We start from the raw sequence: 17,799 nt of genomic DNA, 5'->3' as shown, positions 1-17,799 counted from the left end.
CATCAGTCACTTTTAGTGAAAATCCTTCAGTGATCATCACTAAATCACTTGTCCTTTTATAATAACACTTTAAAACATAGTACCTATCTTGATCCACAAAGGATTTGGTGTTAAAACAACATACGTTACAATTATGATAGAATTAAAAGTGAGGAAATCTGGGCAAATGAAGGACAAAAAAAGAAATGAGGATAAATAAAACTAGAGGTAAGATTACCATTGGGCTTCCCTGGTGGCTCAGTGGTAAAGATCTGCCTGCAATGCAGGAGACCTGGGTTTGATCCCTGGGTCAGGACGATCCCCTGGAGAAGGAAATGGCAACCCATTCCAGTATTCGTTGCTGGAGAATTCCATGGACAGAGAAGCCTGGCAGGCTATAGTCCATGGGGTCACAAAGAGTTAGACACAACTGAGCGACTAACACTAACTAACCCAGGCAGTCGGACTCGAGTCTGCCCTCTTGGATGCTGAGCTGGAAGAAAGAAAAGCCTTATGGATGCTGTCTCACACATGGGGGGTTTTTGGCACACAATAGTTTTAAAATCAGAATTAGTTACTCTGGTGGGCAAAACAGTACCCTTCTCAAAGATGTCCACATCCTAGTCCCTGGAATATATAAACCTGTTACTTTGTAGATGGGGAAGTTATCCCAGGTTTCCTGGAAGAACCCAATGTAATCACTAGGTCCTCAAAAGTTGGAAAAGGGATAGAAGAGAGCAGAGGGAGAAGTGAAGAGGGCGCGACTCACCGTAAATGACTGAGAAGCTGGACAAGGCAAGTAAACAAGATTCTTCCATAGAGCCTCCAGAAAAAAATGCAGCCAGGCCCACACCTTGATCTTGACCTAGTAGACTTATTTCAGACTTCTGACCTCCAGAACTGTGAGTAACAAACTGTTTCAGGTCACCAGGCGTGTGGTAGCTGGTTACTGCAGCAGTAGAAAACAAGCAGAGCTGCTAATATATTAAAAAGTTGGGAGTTTAACATAAAAATCTTGAAAAATAAACATGGCAATACCAAAGACTGGTAGCAGCTGCTCCGGTTAGGCTAGATCTGATTTCCCTGGGGTCCTCACCCCTCCCTTTTAGGTACGCCTGGCCTCCTACACTCATTTACTTGACCTATCTGGTCCCTCTTCCTACTTCGTTTCTGGAACCCTGCCCTGAGCTACACTGTCTCCCAAATAGTAATCAGATTTCACCAGTTAAAATACAGGCAAGTAAATCTACCACCTCTAAAATAATTAACTGTCAATTATAACAGTTCTTTTGTTTGTATAAAGTGGCCTCAGGCTAGTTACTTGCCTCTCTGCAGATGAGGAAGAACTTATAGTAGGTACCCGCGAGGTCTGTTTTGAGGACAAAATGAGATACTGGATGAAAAGTGCATTCCCCAGTGTCTGGTAAACAGGTCATTGTAATTAAGGTTTGGCCTCTGCTGCTCTTGAACACTTGGTTTATTTCTAATCTTTGGGAAGTAACGTTCCCGAACGCAGTGTTTTTTCTTGTATCCAACTTTTGCCCGAGGTTCAGATTTCTAGGAAGGCGAATGAGGCTCAGAGGGACCTACACGTCCTACCTGTTCCCAGGACCCCCTGTGAAGTTTTACACCCCGCCCGCCTCACCTGGCGGCGCTCCGCCGCAGACGCGCCCTCCGCCTCCGGCAGGGGGCGCCGCCGCCGCCGCCGCCGGGCCCCGCCGGATGCTAATAAGGCCCCGCCCCTTGCCGGAAGTCGCTGCGGCGGGAGGCGGGGCCGGCTGGCTTGGTCCGGCCGCGGCGCGAGAGCCATGGCGGCTTCTGAGGCGGCGGCGGCGGATCCCTCGGCTCTCGCCTCGGGCGCCCCGGCTGTCGCGGCGGCCGCGAGGGGAGCCGCCGCCGCCTCGGGCCCGTGGGTGCCCCCCGGGCGGCTGAGGGGCAGCCGGCCGCGACCGCCGCCGGCGAGGCAGCAGCCCGCGGGTTCGGCGCCGCCGGCCCGGGAGCTCATCCAGCCGTCGGTGAGCGAACTGTCCCGGGCCGTGCGGACCAACATCCTGTGCACGGTGCGCGGCTGCGGCAAGATCCTGCCCAACAGCCCCGCGCTCAACATGCACCTGGTCAAGAGCCACCGCCTGCAGGTGAGCCCGCCGCGGGCCGCGCCTCCCGGGGCCTGGCGCCACCGAGCGTCTGACGCGGGCGGCGAGGGCCGCGGACGCGACCGCGCCGGGGTCCGGCCGGCGGCGGGGGTGGGGGCCGCCGCGGCCCTCAGAACGGGCCGGACCGCCGAGGGGCGTCCCGCAGGGACAGTGGAAGCCCGGACGCAGGAGGGCACGGCGGGGGGAAAGCCCTGTGTCACGCGCCAGGCTGTCGGGCTCCGACCCGCGGGACCACCGGCGCGCACGCTGCGGCGGCCCGGGCGTTTCTCACGGTCGTGTCGTGAGCTCTCGGGGCACCTCCGTCCTGTTGCAGAGAAACCGGTGACGCTGCCCGCGTAGTGCTGGGCTTTAAACGCGGGCTCAGCTCTGTGCCGGCGCTCTTTGCACCACACCCACAAGCACCTCCTTCGGGCCTTTGGGTGCTGCCCAGTCATTAGCAGGGAGCTGCAGATTTGGCAACAAGTTCCACCGCTCTGGTAATATCAGCTTTGCTCAGGAATGAGAGCTGAGGGAAGTCTCCCCCGAGGATCTTAAGAGGGGACATTATATATAATTACAGGACAGTAATCCTGAACGTTCATTCCACCTTACACAAAATGTGGAGGTGATTCTTTTTTCAACCCGAAGTGCACGTCTGTGGAAAGCTTATTAAAACCCCAGAGGTCCAGCCCCACCCAATACCTCTTAAATCGTAATTTCTCAGTCACTACAAGAGGACATTTCCTTCCACCACTTCTTAAAATCTTTCTAAGCCAACAGTGGCTTAGAACGTAATTTTAAAGTGTGTCATTGAAAGCTGCATTGTGAGTATGTAGCTTTTGGTGGTCTGACTTGATTGAGGAGCAAGTTTAAATCACCTAGTCTCTTGCATGGTATGTCTGCCCTTCAGGTAAAGCTTCCTCAGGAATGTTGTTAGACTTCTGATAAGAATTTAACAGAAAGCTTGAGGTTGTCATCTGTAGTAGGGCAGATATGATGACCATGAAGGGCTGTCCACTTCCAGCTCCAGCTGATTAGAGAGGCAACAGTGTTCTTAGGAAGATGAGGGAGCCCAGTCGGGAAATGTACTGTGGAGGTAAGCTGAGGTGGGTCTGTAATTTTCCCTGCAGGTGGAACTGCAGTTTTCCATGGTAGTTCTGGGTTGCTTCCACACACAAGTGCAGTAACTCTGGGAATGGTCATTCTCCTGTTTCCTCCTTCATACTAAATTTTAATTAAACACTTCCCTTCCTTAAGTATATTTTAACTTGAGTGGATGAACTATATATTTGTAGGAATTCTGCAGTCTAATTCCTGTGTTCTCTTTAGCTCATATGTAACAGCCATCACCCACCTTCAGATTATCCCCTCACTGATTACTAAGGTAGACATTACATCTCTAAGCACAACGGAAGTGGCCAGTCTGACCAGGATTGTCTTTACCTTGTTGGCCTGAACGTCATTCTGGCAAGCACTTTTTAACACTTTATCTTGTTGTTTTTTGTGGAACTGCTGTCAGGAGCTATATCTGTCCAGACCTTGTGAAGAATCCGTTAAGCAAAAGATAACATTTATCAATACTTCTCAGGATTGGTTTGATAGTATACAATTGTTGTTCATTCCCTTTGTCGTGTCTCACTTTTTGCAACCCCATGAACTGCAGCGCTCCAGGCTTCACTGTCCTTCGCTATCTCCCTGAGTTTGCTCAAATTCATGTCCATTGAGTCAGCGATACCATTCAGCCATCTCATCCTGTGTCATCCCCTTCTCTAGCCCTCAATCTTATCCAGCATCAAGGTCTTTTCCAATTAGTTGGCTCCTTGCATCAGATGGCTAAAGTACTGAAACTTCAGCTTCAGCACCAGCCCTTCCAATGAATATTCAGGATTGATTTCCTTTTGGATTGATTGGTTTGATCTCCTTATGTGCGAGGGACTCTCAAGTCTTCTCCAACACTGCAGTTCAAAAGCATCAATTCTTTGGCGCTCAGCCTTCTTTATGGACCAACTCTCACATCTATACATGACTACTGGAGAAACTATTGCCTTGACTAGACGGACCTTTGTTGGCAAAGTAATGTCTCTGCTTTTTAATATGCTGTCTAGCTTGGTCATAACTTTTCTCCCAAGGAGTAAGCGTCTTAATTTCATGGCTGCAGTCACCATCTGCAGTGATTTTGGAGCCCAAGAAAATGAAATCTGACACTGTTTCCGTTGTTTCCCCATCTATATGCCATGAAGTGATGGGACTGGATGCCATCCATGATCATTTTTTGAATGTTGAGTTTTAAGCTAACTTTTTCACTCTCCTCTTTCACCTTCATCAAGAGGCTCTTTAGTTCCTCTTCACTTTCTGCCTCTAAAGTGGTATCATCTGCATATCTGAGGTTGTTGATATTTCTCCCAGCAGTCTTGATTCTAGCTTGTGATTCATCCAGCCCAGCATTTCTCATGATGTTCTCTGCATGTAAGTTAAATAAGCAGGGTGACAGTATGTAGCCTTGACGTACTCCTTTCCCAATTTGGAACTGGGCCATTGTTCCATGTCTGGTTCTAGCTGTTGCTTCTTGTCCTGCATGCAGGTTTCTCAGGAGGCAGGTAATGTGGTCTGGTATTCCCATCTCATTAAGAATATTCCACAATTTGTTGTAACCCATACAGTCAAAGGCTTTAGTGTAGTCAGTGAAGCAGAAGTAGATTTTTTTAAAAATTCCCTTGTCTTTACTATGACAGCATATTTTGGCAGTTTGATTCCTGATTCCTCTGCCTTTTGTAAATCCAGCTTGTTCATCTGGAAGTTCTCAGTTCATGTACTGCTGAAGCCTAGCTTGAATAAGTTTATTTCTAATTGTGTTTTTAAAATATATAAAGTTCAGGAATTCTGAAGCATACAGTAGACTAAGAAGAAGGAATATGTTTGAGGCAAGTGCAGATTTTGACAGTCAGGTCTTTACTTGAACTTTAGCCCAGCTAAGTATCAGTAGCCTCTCCTGTTTAGAATCTGTGTGAAGCCATTTTTCCAGTTCTAGTCATTTCTCAGATTTCTCTTGTCTGAAGACAGCACAGTGCATTCAAAATCTCTTTCTGAACTGAAAATTGAACAACCCCAAAATGGACTCTCCTGAGTTGCCTTCCTAGGTCACTAGAGAGACCTGTTTCAGGGGAAATTTGAGAAACCTCACCCTGAACCATCGTCGTCTTTTTCTTGTCAGACAGGCTCACTTTGCTTCCTTGTTCTGTCTTTCTAACCATGTGGCCCCTGAACATGTGCTGTCGGCGTTTTAAATAAAGGTGGCCTATGTGACAAAGCAGCCATAACTGCCCAGTGTTGCCCAGCGTGGTGAGTCTGCACTGAGTTGGGAGCTGAAGAAGCAGGCTCCCGAGTCCAAACACTACTCTTGACACGCTGTTCTCCAAGTGTTGGGTGGGTAGGGGATAGAGGCCTAAGAAGGGCTGAAGGGGAGCTCCCTGTGGCCTTGGAAGGGTTCTGTGTTGGACCAGAGACTCCAGTGTGCTCCTCCTGGCCCTGAAGCCTGAGTATGTCTGCTTGGAGATATGCATAGTATTCCATGGAGATTTTCCCTTTAATCTGTTGATTACAGCTACTTACATAATTCCGGTTTCTTTCCTAGTTGGTTTTTTTTCTTTCCTGTAGTTTTTTTCTTTCCTAGTTTGTTTTTTTCTCCTGATAATCTTTTCTTCCCTTCCCCATTGGTTGCTGTGATGTTCTCATTTTATTCTAATCTTTCCTCAGAAGGTATCCTGCCCTCACTCAAATATTCCCTTAGGATCAACAAGTTCTTCTGAATGATGATGGATACAGTGGAGATAAGGGTTGTAAGTTGCAAGGTCCCTGATACCTTGTGATTTTATGTGGGTTCCTGGTGATTCGGGGGGAAAGAAGAGTAGGAGTAGGTGAGCATTTCTTGATTCGTTTCTCCCTCGTGTTTGAAAACAGTGAAAGGGACGGGAGGACCATTGAAGAACATCTTGCCCAGCAACACGCATTTTTAGGGCATGGCTTAGTGGATTTCATGGTATGTTCAGTCCAGGGGGTTGTTTTTTCTTTTTCTTCTTCAAGGAAAGGTTCCAAGTTGCTCCATAGATCATATTGTACAAAGACTTCTAATTTTAAATATATAATAACAGAGCAAGCTACTTTTCTTCTTGGGTATATTTCTATGAATGCAGAGAGGTGCTTGAGAAGCTACAGTGCCTTTCCCCCCCCACCCCCCCCCCCAAACAGCTCCCACAGTTCTTTGCCTTTATCCTCTCTTCTTCAGCAGGGTCCTTTATCTTGCTTTGCTTTTTTTTCTCTTTGTTTACTTTTCTCCATCTTGTTTTTTATTGTTTCCTCTCATAAGTTCTTTTTCAAATTCTTTTATTTAAAAGATCTTATAAACAGATACCCAAAAAAGTACACAAAACATGAAGTATTCTCTGTACATTTTTTTCAGTTATGCACAGAAGGTAAAGTTAAAAGAAAGTCTGCCAAGTTTTATTCTAGAATGTATATAGCACTTAAGAACGGAAATACCACTTTTTACTACAGTTCACGTTTCACTGCGCCATCACCATTTCTTCTCTCCCCTGTTCTCATCTCAGAGCTTATTGTCTCTAAACAGGGTTGGGAAGAAGGTCAGGAACCAGGGAGAGAGGTGGTGTTGGGATGGGCCGAGGAACTGGCCCTAAGAGTGCGGGAAAGTGAACAGCGTCAGGTTGTTGCCGCACCTGTAATGACAACAGCAAGATGTTGGCATCGGCATGGCTGCCTTTAGTGTCTCATCCTGGCATGTGATACAACTTTAACTTAGGTGACCATAAACATTTACTCTTCAAAAGATTCCTAAGTGCAACAAATATATATATTCCTCCTCTTGAAAACATTTGGGGAATGTTAAGTAGTTCCATTAGCTATAACAGAGAAATAACAGAAAAGAAGTGTAGTTTGAAGCTGTTTAGTACAGGACTTTGGATGTCCCAGTGGCTAGAAGAATTTGGAGTGCCCTCGAATATGTTTGAGTGAGGTAATGTTATAATCAGAGGTATATTTTAGAAAGGTGAATCTGGCAACATGTGAATGAAAAGAAAATTGAAGGTTTAGAAATTAGGCTAGTGACAGAGTCCAAACAGAATCAGGAATCCTTGAACTATTGATGGTAGCAGTGAAAAAGGAAAGACGAGGAGGTGGCAGGAGACATTATAAAAGAATAGCTAGCAAAGCTTGGAAGCAGCCAAGATGTCCTTCAGAAGGTGAATCAGTAAGTAACAGTGACACATGCAGACAGTGGAGTATCAGCCCTAAAAAGAAATGAGCGGTCAGTCAGTGGTTGTCAGTGCTTACAGGGAAAGGTGTCATGAATAGGCGGAGCACAGATTTTTAGGGAAGTGAATACACTCTATGATATAATAATAATGGATAACCGTCATTATCATTCGGCAAAACCCATAGAATGTGCAGCACCAATAGTGGATTCTAATATAGTCTGTAGACTGGGTCATAATGATGTCAGTGTAGTTTCATCAACTGTAAACAAATGCACCATTCTGCTGAGAGATGTCAATAGTGAAACAGGCTATACTGGAGTGGGATGGGGGGGAGCTGCATATAGTGTATGGGGACTCTGTACTTTCCACTCAGTTTTGCTATGGAATAAAACTCTTAAAAATAAATTTTGTTACTTTTTTAAAAAGGGAAGTGAACAGGTATATGAGAACATGCATGATAGGGAGTTTGAAAAGGGGTAATAAAAGGATTGCTAAGCAAATTGAGGATGTTTTAGAAATGAGCATGAATTTTGTGGTGACCCCATAAGCAAAGTTTTATAGAACATTTGACAGGCTAAAACACAGAAGAGGGCCGTCTCCTTGGTATATAACTAAGAAGAATTTGGTAATGGTCAAGTGAATTAATGCTTTTAGGGTCTTTCTTAATATCTTGTCCACATTTCATTTTTTCTTGCATGTTATACACTAGAAGGAAGCTAATATAAGTTTAAAAAGTATTTCCTTTAAAAAAGATAAATTGGTGAATGGGATGAGTTTGATGACAGTGTTATTGTCATTTGAGCCTAGCAGATGTCCTTGTTTTAACAAAAGCAGCATTCCAATCAGACTTTCACAAGTATAATATTTCCTTTAAGATGAGTCCATAGATTTTCTTTTTTAAATCGAAGTATAGTTGATTTACAATGTTACGTTCACAGCAAAGTGATTCAGTTTTACATATATATACTTTCTTTTTCATATATTTTTTCCTGTTATGGTTTATCACTGGGTATTGACTATAGTCCCCTGCAGTATACAGTAGAACCTTGCTGTCTGTATATTCTAGGTACAGTAGTTAGAATCTGCTAACCCCCACTCTCGGTCTATCCCGCCCCCAGCACCCCTCCTCCTTGGCTCCCACAAGTCTGTTCTCTATACCTATGAGTCCACTTCTGTTTCATAGATAAATTATTTTGTGTCATGTTTCAGATTTCACATATAAGTGATATCATGTGGTAGCTGTCTTTCTCTTTTGACTTAAACTTCACTTATATGATCATTTCTAGTTCCATCCGTGTTGCTGCCAGTGGCATCATTTCATTCTTTCTTATGGCTGAGTTGTACTCTGTTGTATATATATATACATCACGTCATCGTTGTGCATTCATCTGTTGCTGGACGTTTGGGTTGTTTCCATGTCTTGGCTATTGTGAATAGTGCTGTTATGAATATAACGGTGCATGTATCTTTTTGAATTGTAGTTTTATCTGGATATATGCCCAGGAGTGGGATTGCTGGATCATATGGCAGTTCTATTTTTAGTTTTCTGAGGAACCTCATACTGTTTTCCAAACAACAGTGTAGGAGGGTTCCCTTTTCTCTACACCTCTTCAGGGTTTATTATTTGTAGACTTTAATGATGGCCATTCTGACTGATGTGAAGTGGTAGCTCACTGTAGTTTTGATTAGCATTTCTCTAATAATTAGCAATGTTGAGTAATGTTTCATGTACTTGTTGGCCATATGTATGTTTTCTTTGGAGAAATGTCTATTTAGTTCTTCTACCTGTTTTTTGAATGGGTCGTTTGTTTTTTGTTGTTGAGTTATATGAGCTATTTGTATATTTTAGAGATTAAGCCCTTCTATGTTGCATCATTGCAAATATTTTCTCCCATTCCACAGGTTGTTTTTCCGTTTTATTATGGTTTCCTTTGCTGTGCAAAAGCATGTAAGTTTGATTCAGTCTGATCTGTTTACTTTGCAAAAGTGCCACAAAAACAGTGTTTAATGTATAGTATGAGTGTAGATTAGCTTATTGGCACTAAGTTGGTTGGTAGAAAGCAAAAGAAGCAACAAAAATCTCCACAGCAGATAACTAGTAGCTGTAATAATGGAGTGATTATGTCATAGCCTTAGTCACTGAGTCATGTCTGACTCTTTGGGACCCATGGACTGTAGCCCATCAGACTCCTTTGTCCATAGGACTTTCCAGGCAAGAATACTGGAGTGGAGTACTTCTCCTCCAGGGAATCTTCCCAACCAGGGATTGATCCTGCATTGCAGGTGGATTCTTTACCTGCTGAGCCATTGGGGGATTATGTGATAAGCACTGTTTTATAATACTGTTAACTGTAATGCTACTAACTGAGTCCTCACCACAACCCTGAAAGTGAAAGTGAAGTCGCTCAGTCGTGTCCGACTCTTTGCAACCCCGTGGACTGTAGCCCACCAGGCTCCTCCGTCCATGGGATTCTCCAGGTAAGAATACTGGAGTGGGTTGCCATTTCCTTCTCCAGGGCATCTTCCGGACCCAGGGATCAAACCCAGGTCTCCCTCATTGCAGGCAGACGCTTTACCCTCTGAGCCACCAGTCCTCACCACAACCCTGAAGTAGGTCCTATTATCGTGCCTACTTCACAGATAAGGAAACCAAGACAGTTAAGTTTTTCAAGGTCAAAGGAAAGGAGCAATTCAAACTACAGCAGAAAATTCAAACTACAGCAGTCCATATTCCAGACTCCATGGGTTTAACCACTGCACCATGGTTTTTAAGCTCAGCTACACATTAGGATCACCTACAGAGCTTGTTAAACCAAAGGGAGTCTTAGCCACGTGGTCATTCATTTCCTCTCTAGGTACACACTGATGGTAGAGGAGGAGGTGGCATGTTCCAAAGGTATTAAATCCTCTCTCACCACAGCACCTAAGGACTCAAACTTCTAGGAGCTGCCGCAGCAGCTGAGGCCTCACACATGTCTGGGTGTTTCCAGGGGCCGGTAGAGGCCCTTCATCACTCCAACCCCCACACACCTTCCTCTGGGGCCAACCAGGGGTGGCCAATTAAGAATTAGACTGGAGGCCATAGGTGTTTCACTCCTGAGGTCTGTGGGTTTGTCAAGGGCTATAAGATAGTACTTCAAGCTAAATTAACTCACCGGTTATTTTTAAAACCTATCAAAAAGTCTATCACATACTTAATAACAAAGGATTACTCGGATGAGTTCATATATATATGAGGTGCTTACAGCAGTGCCCAGCACAGTAGTAAGCGCTGTGTTAGTGCTGGCCATTATAATGATTACTAAATTTCAGATTAGAGCATGGTGCCTGTATTCATGCTGCCGTAAAAGAGCTGTGTCAGCTCGCTTTAGCTCTGTTAGGGGGCATAGTGGTGATCAGAGAAAGTCACTGTGCTCTTTATCAGGAAGATCTCAATCGTAGTCAAAGGAGGGTTTTTTCAGAGGCTCACCCTGATTCAGTGGGGGTGAGATTAAAAAAGGAGGGAAGACTTAAGGATGACACTAAGTCTTGAGCCTGAGAAACTTACAATTAAAGACGTTGGGTTAAGGACAGAGATTTTTAAATCTAGAAAGAATCTTAAAGGAATGGATAGAAGATTTTTAAACAACATAGTTGTTTTTTGTTTATGTTGTTTTGAAAAATTGTAACATATTAAGTTATAGTTTATGTGTGATAAAATTTATACATTTTAAGTGAATAATTCAGTTATTTTTAAGTAGATGCACAGTTCTGCAACCACTGCTGCAATCCCAAACTTTAGAACATTTTCATCACTCTATAAAGATCCCTTCTGCCCATCTTTAGTCGTTCCTTATTATCACCCCCAACTTGCTCTGATGGTTTTTTAAAGATCGTTATTTCATTTTTCTTTTGCAGGATGGCATAGTAAATCCAACAGTAAGAAAAGATTTGAAAACTGTACCGAAATTCTACTGTTGTCCAATTGAAGGATGCCCTAGAGGCCCTGACAGACCATTTTCTCAATTTTCTCTCGTAAAACAGGTATTTACTTGTCTTCACTCTATACTTCACTAGGGATGAGATACAGATGTCATAAACCCAATGTGTTGTCATTACTTGCCAGTCATAACAAGAGAGTTGAGCAGAAAGCTGCTTATAAGGACAGACACCCAAGTCTCTCACTTGGGGAAAAATGAGTGGGTGTGAGCAAAGGCTGGCTGGTTCTTGAGGGGAAGATGTCCAGAGTGGATTTGGAGAGAAGACCAGGTCCGCAGAGTATGATAAATTGGGTGTGCTTCCAGATCTCTGGTGTGAATCTTTCAAGGTCAGAGGAGCAGAGGCATAGGGAGATGTTCTCCCAAGGGAGGAAGAAACTGTAGGAAAAGAATTTCAGAAGCAGCTCCCCTAGAGAGGAGGGAGGGACCCAGTCAGTGGGGAAGGTGGTGATTCTGGGCGGGAAGAAACTGAAACACTTCCCTGAGGGTTTGCTGGAGGGGGTCCTGAGAAAAGCACTCCAAGACTTGTTCTGCTTGCAGCACTTACTTGTACATTAGAACGTAGGGGTGGATACCATGGATTGTTTCCAAAACAGTCTCAACTTTTCACAGAGATGAGGCATATATTAAAGGGCAGCTTGCCTGCTTTTACATTCTTTTGATTTGCACTGCTGTATTTTTTCATGTAAAATCATTGTTATTTGGGGTATGTTGATGACTTTGAAAGGTTTTGAGCAGTTGCAGATTTTCACTTGGTCCTTTTGTGTTCTTCCTAGCACTTTATGAAAATGCATGCTGAAAAGAAGCATAAATGTAGTAAGTGCAGCAATTCATATGGCACCGAGTGGGACTTGAAAAGACACGCAGAGGACTGTGGCAAGACCTTCCAGTGCACGTGTGGCTGTCCCTATGCCAGCCGGACTGCACTGCAGTCCCACATCTACCGAACTGGCCATGAGATCCCTGCAGAGCACAGGTAAGGAAGCGGGTGGCGCCAGAAGCCAGCAGCTATGGGAAGAGCTTCAGGCGAAACTTCCTGGAGAGCCGTTAGTGGGAGGAGAGAGGAGGAATGATAGAGAAAAGATGAGACTTGAAGAAGGGAACTTTTGGAAATGGCAGCAGTACTAGTAAATAATCCACATCTACTTGACCCAGTTGTGCTCCTTACTCATTCACCAACTCCTTTTAAAGATCCCTTATTGTTCCCAATTGAAAACTTCCTGGGCTTTTTTTTTTTAAGATTTATGTATTTATTTTTGGCTGTTCTGGGTCTTGACTGCTGCCTGGGCTTTCTCTAGTTGCAGTGAGCAGGGGCTGCTCTTGTGTGTGACGCCAGGGCTTCTCACTGTGGAGGCTTCTCTTGCTGTGGAGCACAAGCTGCAGTAGTTACGGCGCAAGCATTCAGTAGTTGCGGTGCACAGGCTTGGTTGGTCCGCCAGAGGCAGGATCTCCTCGGACCAGGGATCAAATCTGTGTCACTTGCACTGGAGGTGGATTCTTGACCACTGGACCATCAGGGAAGTCCCTGTTGAGTTTTCAATTCTTCCAAAACTTTCATCGTTATTCTATTAGAGGGATACTGGATTGTTGAAGAGTTTTTTAAATCATGAAATCGCTTCATTTGAAAAGTCAAATTTATATTTGGATTAATAGCTTCCTATTTTAGAAATGATAATCACTGTATTATATAATATGTTAGCTTCCTGATGCTTATGGATCTCAGTTGAGTTCTAGTGCCTAGAGCTTTACCCAAAGGTGTGCTTCCTCCTTTCCTGTTTGCATGTTTCTGAACTTCTGTGTAATGGGCCAGGTTACAAACGGGATTTCTTTTCACTGGGCTGAATCTGACCCCTGCTGTAGATGTGAGACATAGAGCTTATAAGTGAAGATACAATGCCAGGGTTGATGAAGAAAGCTGCAGTTTAAAACCACTTTTCTCTTTTTCACTCTGTCGTTGTTTTCAGGGACCCACCTAGTAAGAAAAGGAAAATGGAAAGCTGCCTGCGCAGCCGGAAGCTGTCCAGGAAGACCGTTGAATCACTGAGCAAGCAGCCAGTTCCCCGACCAGAGGCTCCAGAGCTAGAGACTTCAGAAATAAAGCTGCTGGCTTCCTTTGAAGACTCTTGCAGCTCTAATGCCAAACAACAGACTCTTCCAGCAGCTCCAAGGTACCCTCAGAAGTTGCTTTTACCAAAGCCCAGAGTGGCTTTGGTTAAACTCCCCGTCATGCAGTTTTCTCCTGTGCCTGTCTTTGTGCCTACAGCCGACTCCTCGGCCCAGCCTGTGGTGTTGGGGGTCGACCATCAGGGCTCTGCCCCCGGTGCCGTACACTTACTGCCCTTGTCCATTGGAACCCTGATCCTTGGCCTGGATTCGGAGGCCTGCTTTCTCAAGGAGAGCCTCCCTCTTTCAAAAGTTGTAAATCCTGTTGCTGTTGAGCCGATTAGCACAGGTATTCAAGTGAACTTGGGTAAAAGTCCATTTAGCCCGTTACAAGAACTGGGGAACACATGTCAGAAGAACAGCATTTCTTCCATCAATGTGCAGACAGACCTGTCCTACACCACACCACAGTTCATGCCATCTGCACAGTGGGCCAGCCCTGACTCCTCTGTGTCATCCTGTTCGCAAACTGATTTGACATTTGGTTCCCAGGTTTCCCTTCCCATTAGTGTTCAAACCCAGACTTTTTTGCCCAGTTCTAAGGTAACCTCATCCATTGCTGCTCAGACTGATGCATTTATAGATGCCAGTTTCCAGCCAGGTGGGATCTCCAGAGAAACTCAGACCAGCGGAATGCAAAGTCCAGCAGATGACCGAGTACAGATGGACCAAGCTGTAATGTGTGGAGACATTTTTGAAAGTGTCCATTCATCATATGGGGTGTCTACAGACAATATTATAAGCAGCAGCTTAGTAGCAGAGACTGTAACTCATGACTTGTTACCTCAGAACCACGCTAAAACTTTAACTCAAGATATTGAGAAATCCACACCAATTATAAACTTCAGTGCACCAAACAGTATGCTTTCGTCACAGAACACAACAGATAATCAGACCCAAACCATGGATTTACTAAGTGATCTAGAAAACATCTTGTCAAGTAACCTACCTGGTCAGACGCTGGACAATCGTAGTCTTTTGTCTGACACAAACCCTGGACCTGACACCCAGCTCCCATCTGGCCCAACCCAGAATCCTGCAATTGATTTTGATATCGAAGAGTTCTTTTCAGCCTCAAATATACAGACCCAAACCGAGGAGAGTGAGCTTAGCACCATGACCACTGAGCCAGTCTTGGAGTCGCTGGACATAGAAACCCAAACTGACTTCTTCCTTGCAGACCCTTCTGCCCAAGCCTACAGTTGTAGGGGGAATTCTAGCTTCTTAGGCCTTGAGATGTTTGACACACAGACACAGACAGACCTGAACTTCTTTTTAGACAGTAGCCCTCGTCTGCCCCTGGGAAGTATCCTGAAACACTCCAGCTTTTCCATGAGTACTGATTCATCTGACACAGAGACCCAGACTGACGGAATCTCCACTGCTAAAAACCTGCCTGCCCTGGAAAGCAAAGTTCAGTTGAACAGTGCCGAAACACAGACCATGAACTCTGGCTTCGAAACTCTGGGGAGCTTATTCTTCACCAGCAATGAAACTCAGACGGCAATGGATGACTTTCTTCTGGCCGATCTGGCCTGGAACACGATGGAATCTCAGTTCAGCTCTGTTGAAACCCAAACGTGTGCAGAACTACACCCAGTCTCCAACTTCTGAAAGCGGAGTCCACATGGGGGATGGATTCACAGTTCCCTTCTGTATTTAGAAGGTGAAGAACAGGGACAACAGTATTAACTCTATTGAATGTAGTCGACGATACAGTTACTTCGATTCTTTGAGGTTCTTTGCCTTTTTGTACTTGTAAACATGAAATTTGTGTAAAAATTTGTGAGTGTATTATAAAGTGTAAGATGTTGATCTGAACATGATTGTTTTTGTGTTACCGACATTTGCCCTTTCAGTGTAGTCTTCCCTTTTTTTTAAAAAAAATGTATTTCACACCTTTAAAACCCATCTTGCCATTTACCTGAAGCCAAGCTCACCAGGACTTAGGGTACAAACTTCAAATCTTCAAAACATTTTCGTCAAAGCATGACTGACTTAAATTGCACCTAAAATACTCTTGCCACTGCTTGTTAAGAGAGTCCTGTTCCCTGATAACGCGTAAAGAAGTCTGATGCTGCACCGTCAGATTTAAACACCCAACAGCTTCGCCTGCTTTGACATCTTAGTCTTCCCTAATTTGAAGACACAAAGGAAAACTACTGTTGTCTTTAGCTTCTGAGACAATTTGCATATAGCCAATGCCATCCCTCTACGTGAACTGTTACTGGTAGGAACATAAGTGTATAGTACTTTGCTCACAAGACATGTTGCTGTACAATTATTGCTTAAAGTAGTAGCGGCAAGCACTTAGTGTAAATAGTGATCCTTTCAGTCTAAGTGACAGTAAGTCACCCCGACTATGGAAATGCTGGGCTGTAGAATCACGCGTTAGCTCATCCTGAGTGTGTCCTACAAGCCATCCCTCCTGCACCCTACCGAAGGCCAGGGTGGTGCCCCAGAGCTGCTCCTCAAGGTGCACCCCACCCGCTGAGTCTGAGTTTTGTCGCTCTAAATGTTAAAAAACAATAAAAATAGTAATGTAAGGAGAAAAGGATATTCCCTGTTACATTTCAATACTTTTCATAAGCTTGCTAGGGTAAGAGTGCAATCAACAGGTATAGTAAAGTGAATCTTCTTTTCATCCACCTCTCATTTTCTTCCTTGAATGAGGAAACACATTGGTCTAGCAAGAATAGTGTTTGTGCCTTGAGGATGGCAGTTCTAGAATAGATCGGTCTAAAATACGGCATTCTGCATTATGTTGCTTTGTTTGTTTAGAGAGGGTAATACTGAACGGTCTTCAAAGAAAATGAGGTGAAGATCCAGCACTTCAAGAACATAGTATGTTTTGAGATGGCTGAGCAGTCAGGTACACTTGTAGGGTTTTTTGTATTTAGAAGATCCTGAGTTCTTGATTGTTGGCCAGCTTTCAGGCAAGTAAAAATCAATGCAGTCTGTACATTTTTCTAAGTTTACCCCAAAAAATGCTCTATTCCTTATGAGGCACATGCTTTATGCTGCTGAAGACTAAACCCTCAAAATACAACCTAAGGAAGGAACTAATAATTCATTAGAGAAAATCATTGGTGTTGCTACTAATTCCTATCCCATAGAAGAATTGGTGGTAATGGATAAATAACATGTCCTGCGCAGATGAACTCAACCTGGTAGATAAAAGTTTGCTTGGGTCACAGTTGCCTATGAATGTGGGTTTCAAAACAAACATAAAGCCTTAACTTAGTATTTCATTATGTTTTAGAATCATCACTGCCTTAACGTTTCAAACATCTATTTCAGTTCTCCTAGTAAGGAGAAGTGCATGTTTGTTCTGGCTTTTTGTAAATATATATGCAGTGATCTATGGCTTTAAAAAATCTGTGTGTCTGTGACAATGTTTGTTAATTCAGCCAACTGAATTATTTACAGAAAGTTGAGCATGTACTAGTTCATGTACCAGTAAGAACTGTCCCCGACCCTGAACCTTAGTTCCCTGAATTGTTCTAAGATTATTTGTAAACAAAGCTGAAAACTCAGTGATTAAAGAAAAGTGAGAATTCTACCTTTTGTGTGAATTCTTCAACATACTCATAATGTGACTTTGTTGCCTTAACTCTTCACAAATTCATCCTCTGAAAGTCACATGATGAAATGACTGTGCCTAGTTATTTCCATTATCTTTGTTCGTGAAAATATGCTAACAGTTTTCCCAGTAGAAAGGAAAAAGACATTTGATTACCAAAACTGCTGTTTTGATGTAAAGTTTTTATTTTGATAAAAACTACCATAAGTTTTAGGAAAATTTTTTCAAAGGAAATTATCCTTTTTTTTTTTCATCCAAATGTCACCATTTCATTATGGGGTGTCTTTTATCTTTGTAAGTAATGTGGTTCCAGCTTAAGAGCAAATATGCAAGGGTAAGGCTATGAGTAGTTCTTTGCTCAGTCACTAACTGTAGGAAAGCCAAATCAGTGTGTTCGATTCCTGAGATAAAGGGAAATAAAAGAAGAAATTTTTTATAGGCTTACCTGAAAGATGCAAAGTTTGAAGCTACTTTTGATTGGAAGAAAACATTGTGAAGTTGAATTGTTCACGAGTTGTGAAGTTGAATTGTTTTAATAGTGGTAACTGACAGGGTGGTTTTTTCATGTAATCCTTTATGATCTCAGTTTTAGAATGCTTATCTTAGTTCCAGTCCAGACTTAACCTAATAGTGACACTGAAGAGCGCTTAATACTTGAATATTTAAAGTAATGCTGCTCAGATTTGTCTTCAGAAGGC

General features: G+C 43.7%; 1 protein-coding gene across 1 annotated transcript; it reads left to right on the top strand.

Moving 5' to 3' along the window:
* Window positions 1-1,787: 1,787 nt before the first annotated feature.
* ATMIN (ATM interactor) lies at window positions 1,788-16,895 on the top strand. The gene is made up of 4 exons (XM_040253569.1): window positions 1,788-2,114; window positions 11,276-11,401; window positions 12,132-12,331; window positions 13,320-16,895. The coding sequence occupies exons 1-4, from the start codon at window positions 1,788-1,790 to the stop codon at window positions 15,130-15,132; spliced, it is 2,466 nt and encodes an 821-aa protein (XP_040109503.1). The 3' UTR covers window positions 15,133-16,895.
* Window positions 16,896-17,799: the final 904 nt, after the last annotated feature.

This window comes from Oryx dammah, unplaced genomic scaffold (genome assembly GCF_014754425.2).
Source record: "Oryx dammah isolate SB20612 unplaced genomic scaffold, SCBI_Odam_1.1 HiC_scaffold_13, whole genome shotgun sequence".
In the NCBI taxonomy this organism is placed as follows: domain Eukaryota; kingdom Metazoa; phylum Chordata; class Mammalia; order Artiodactyla; family Bovidae; genus Oryx; species Oryx dammah.
Note: the sequence above shows the minus strand (reverse complement) of the source record. Positions and strands in the feature narration are given on the sequence as shown.

Bases quoted from the DNA above. Each gene is read 5' to 3' on its own strand.
- ATMIN (XM_040253569.1), top strand. From the start codon at position 1,788: ATGGCGGCTTCTGAGGCGGCGGCGGCGGATCCCTCGGCTCTCGCCTCG. The intron at 2,115-11,275 runs GTGAGCCCGCCG...TTTCTTTTGCAG, and splicing joins TCAAGAGCCACCGCCTGCAG to GATGGCATAGTAAATCCAAC. The intron at 12,332-13,319 runs GTAAGGAAGCGG...CGTTGTTTTCAG, and splicing joins GAGATCCCTGCAGAGCACAG to GGACCCACCTAGTAAGAAAA.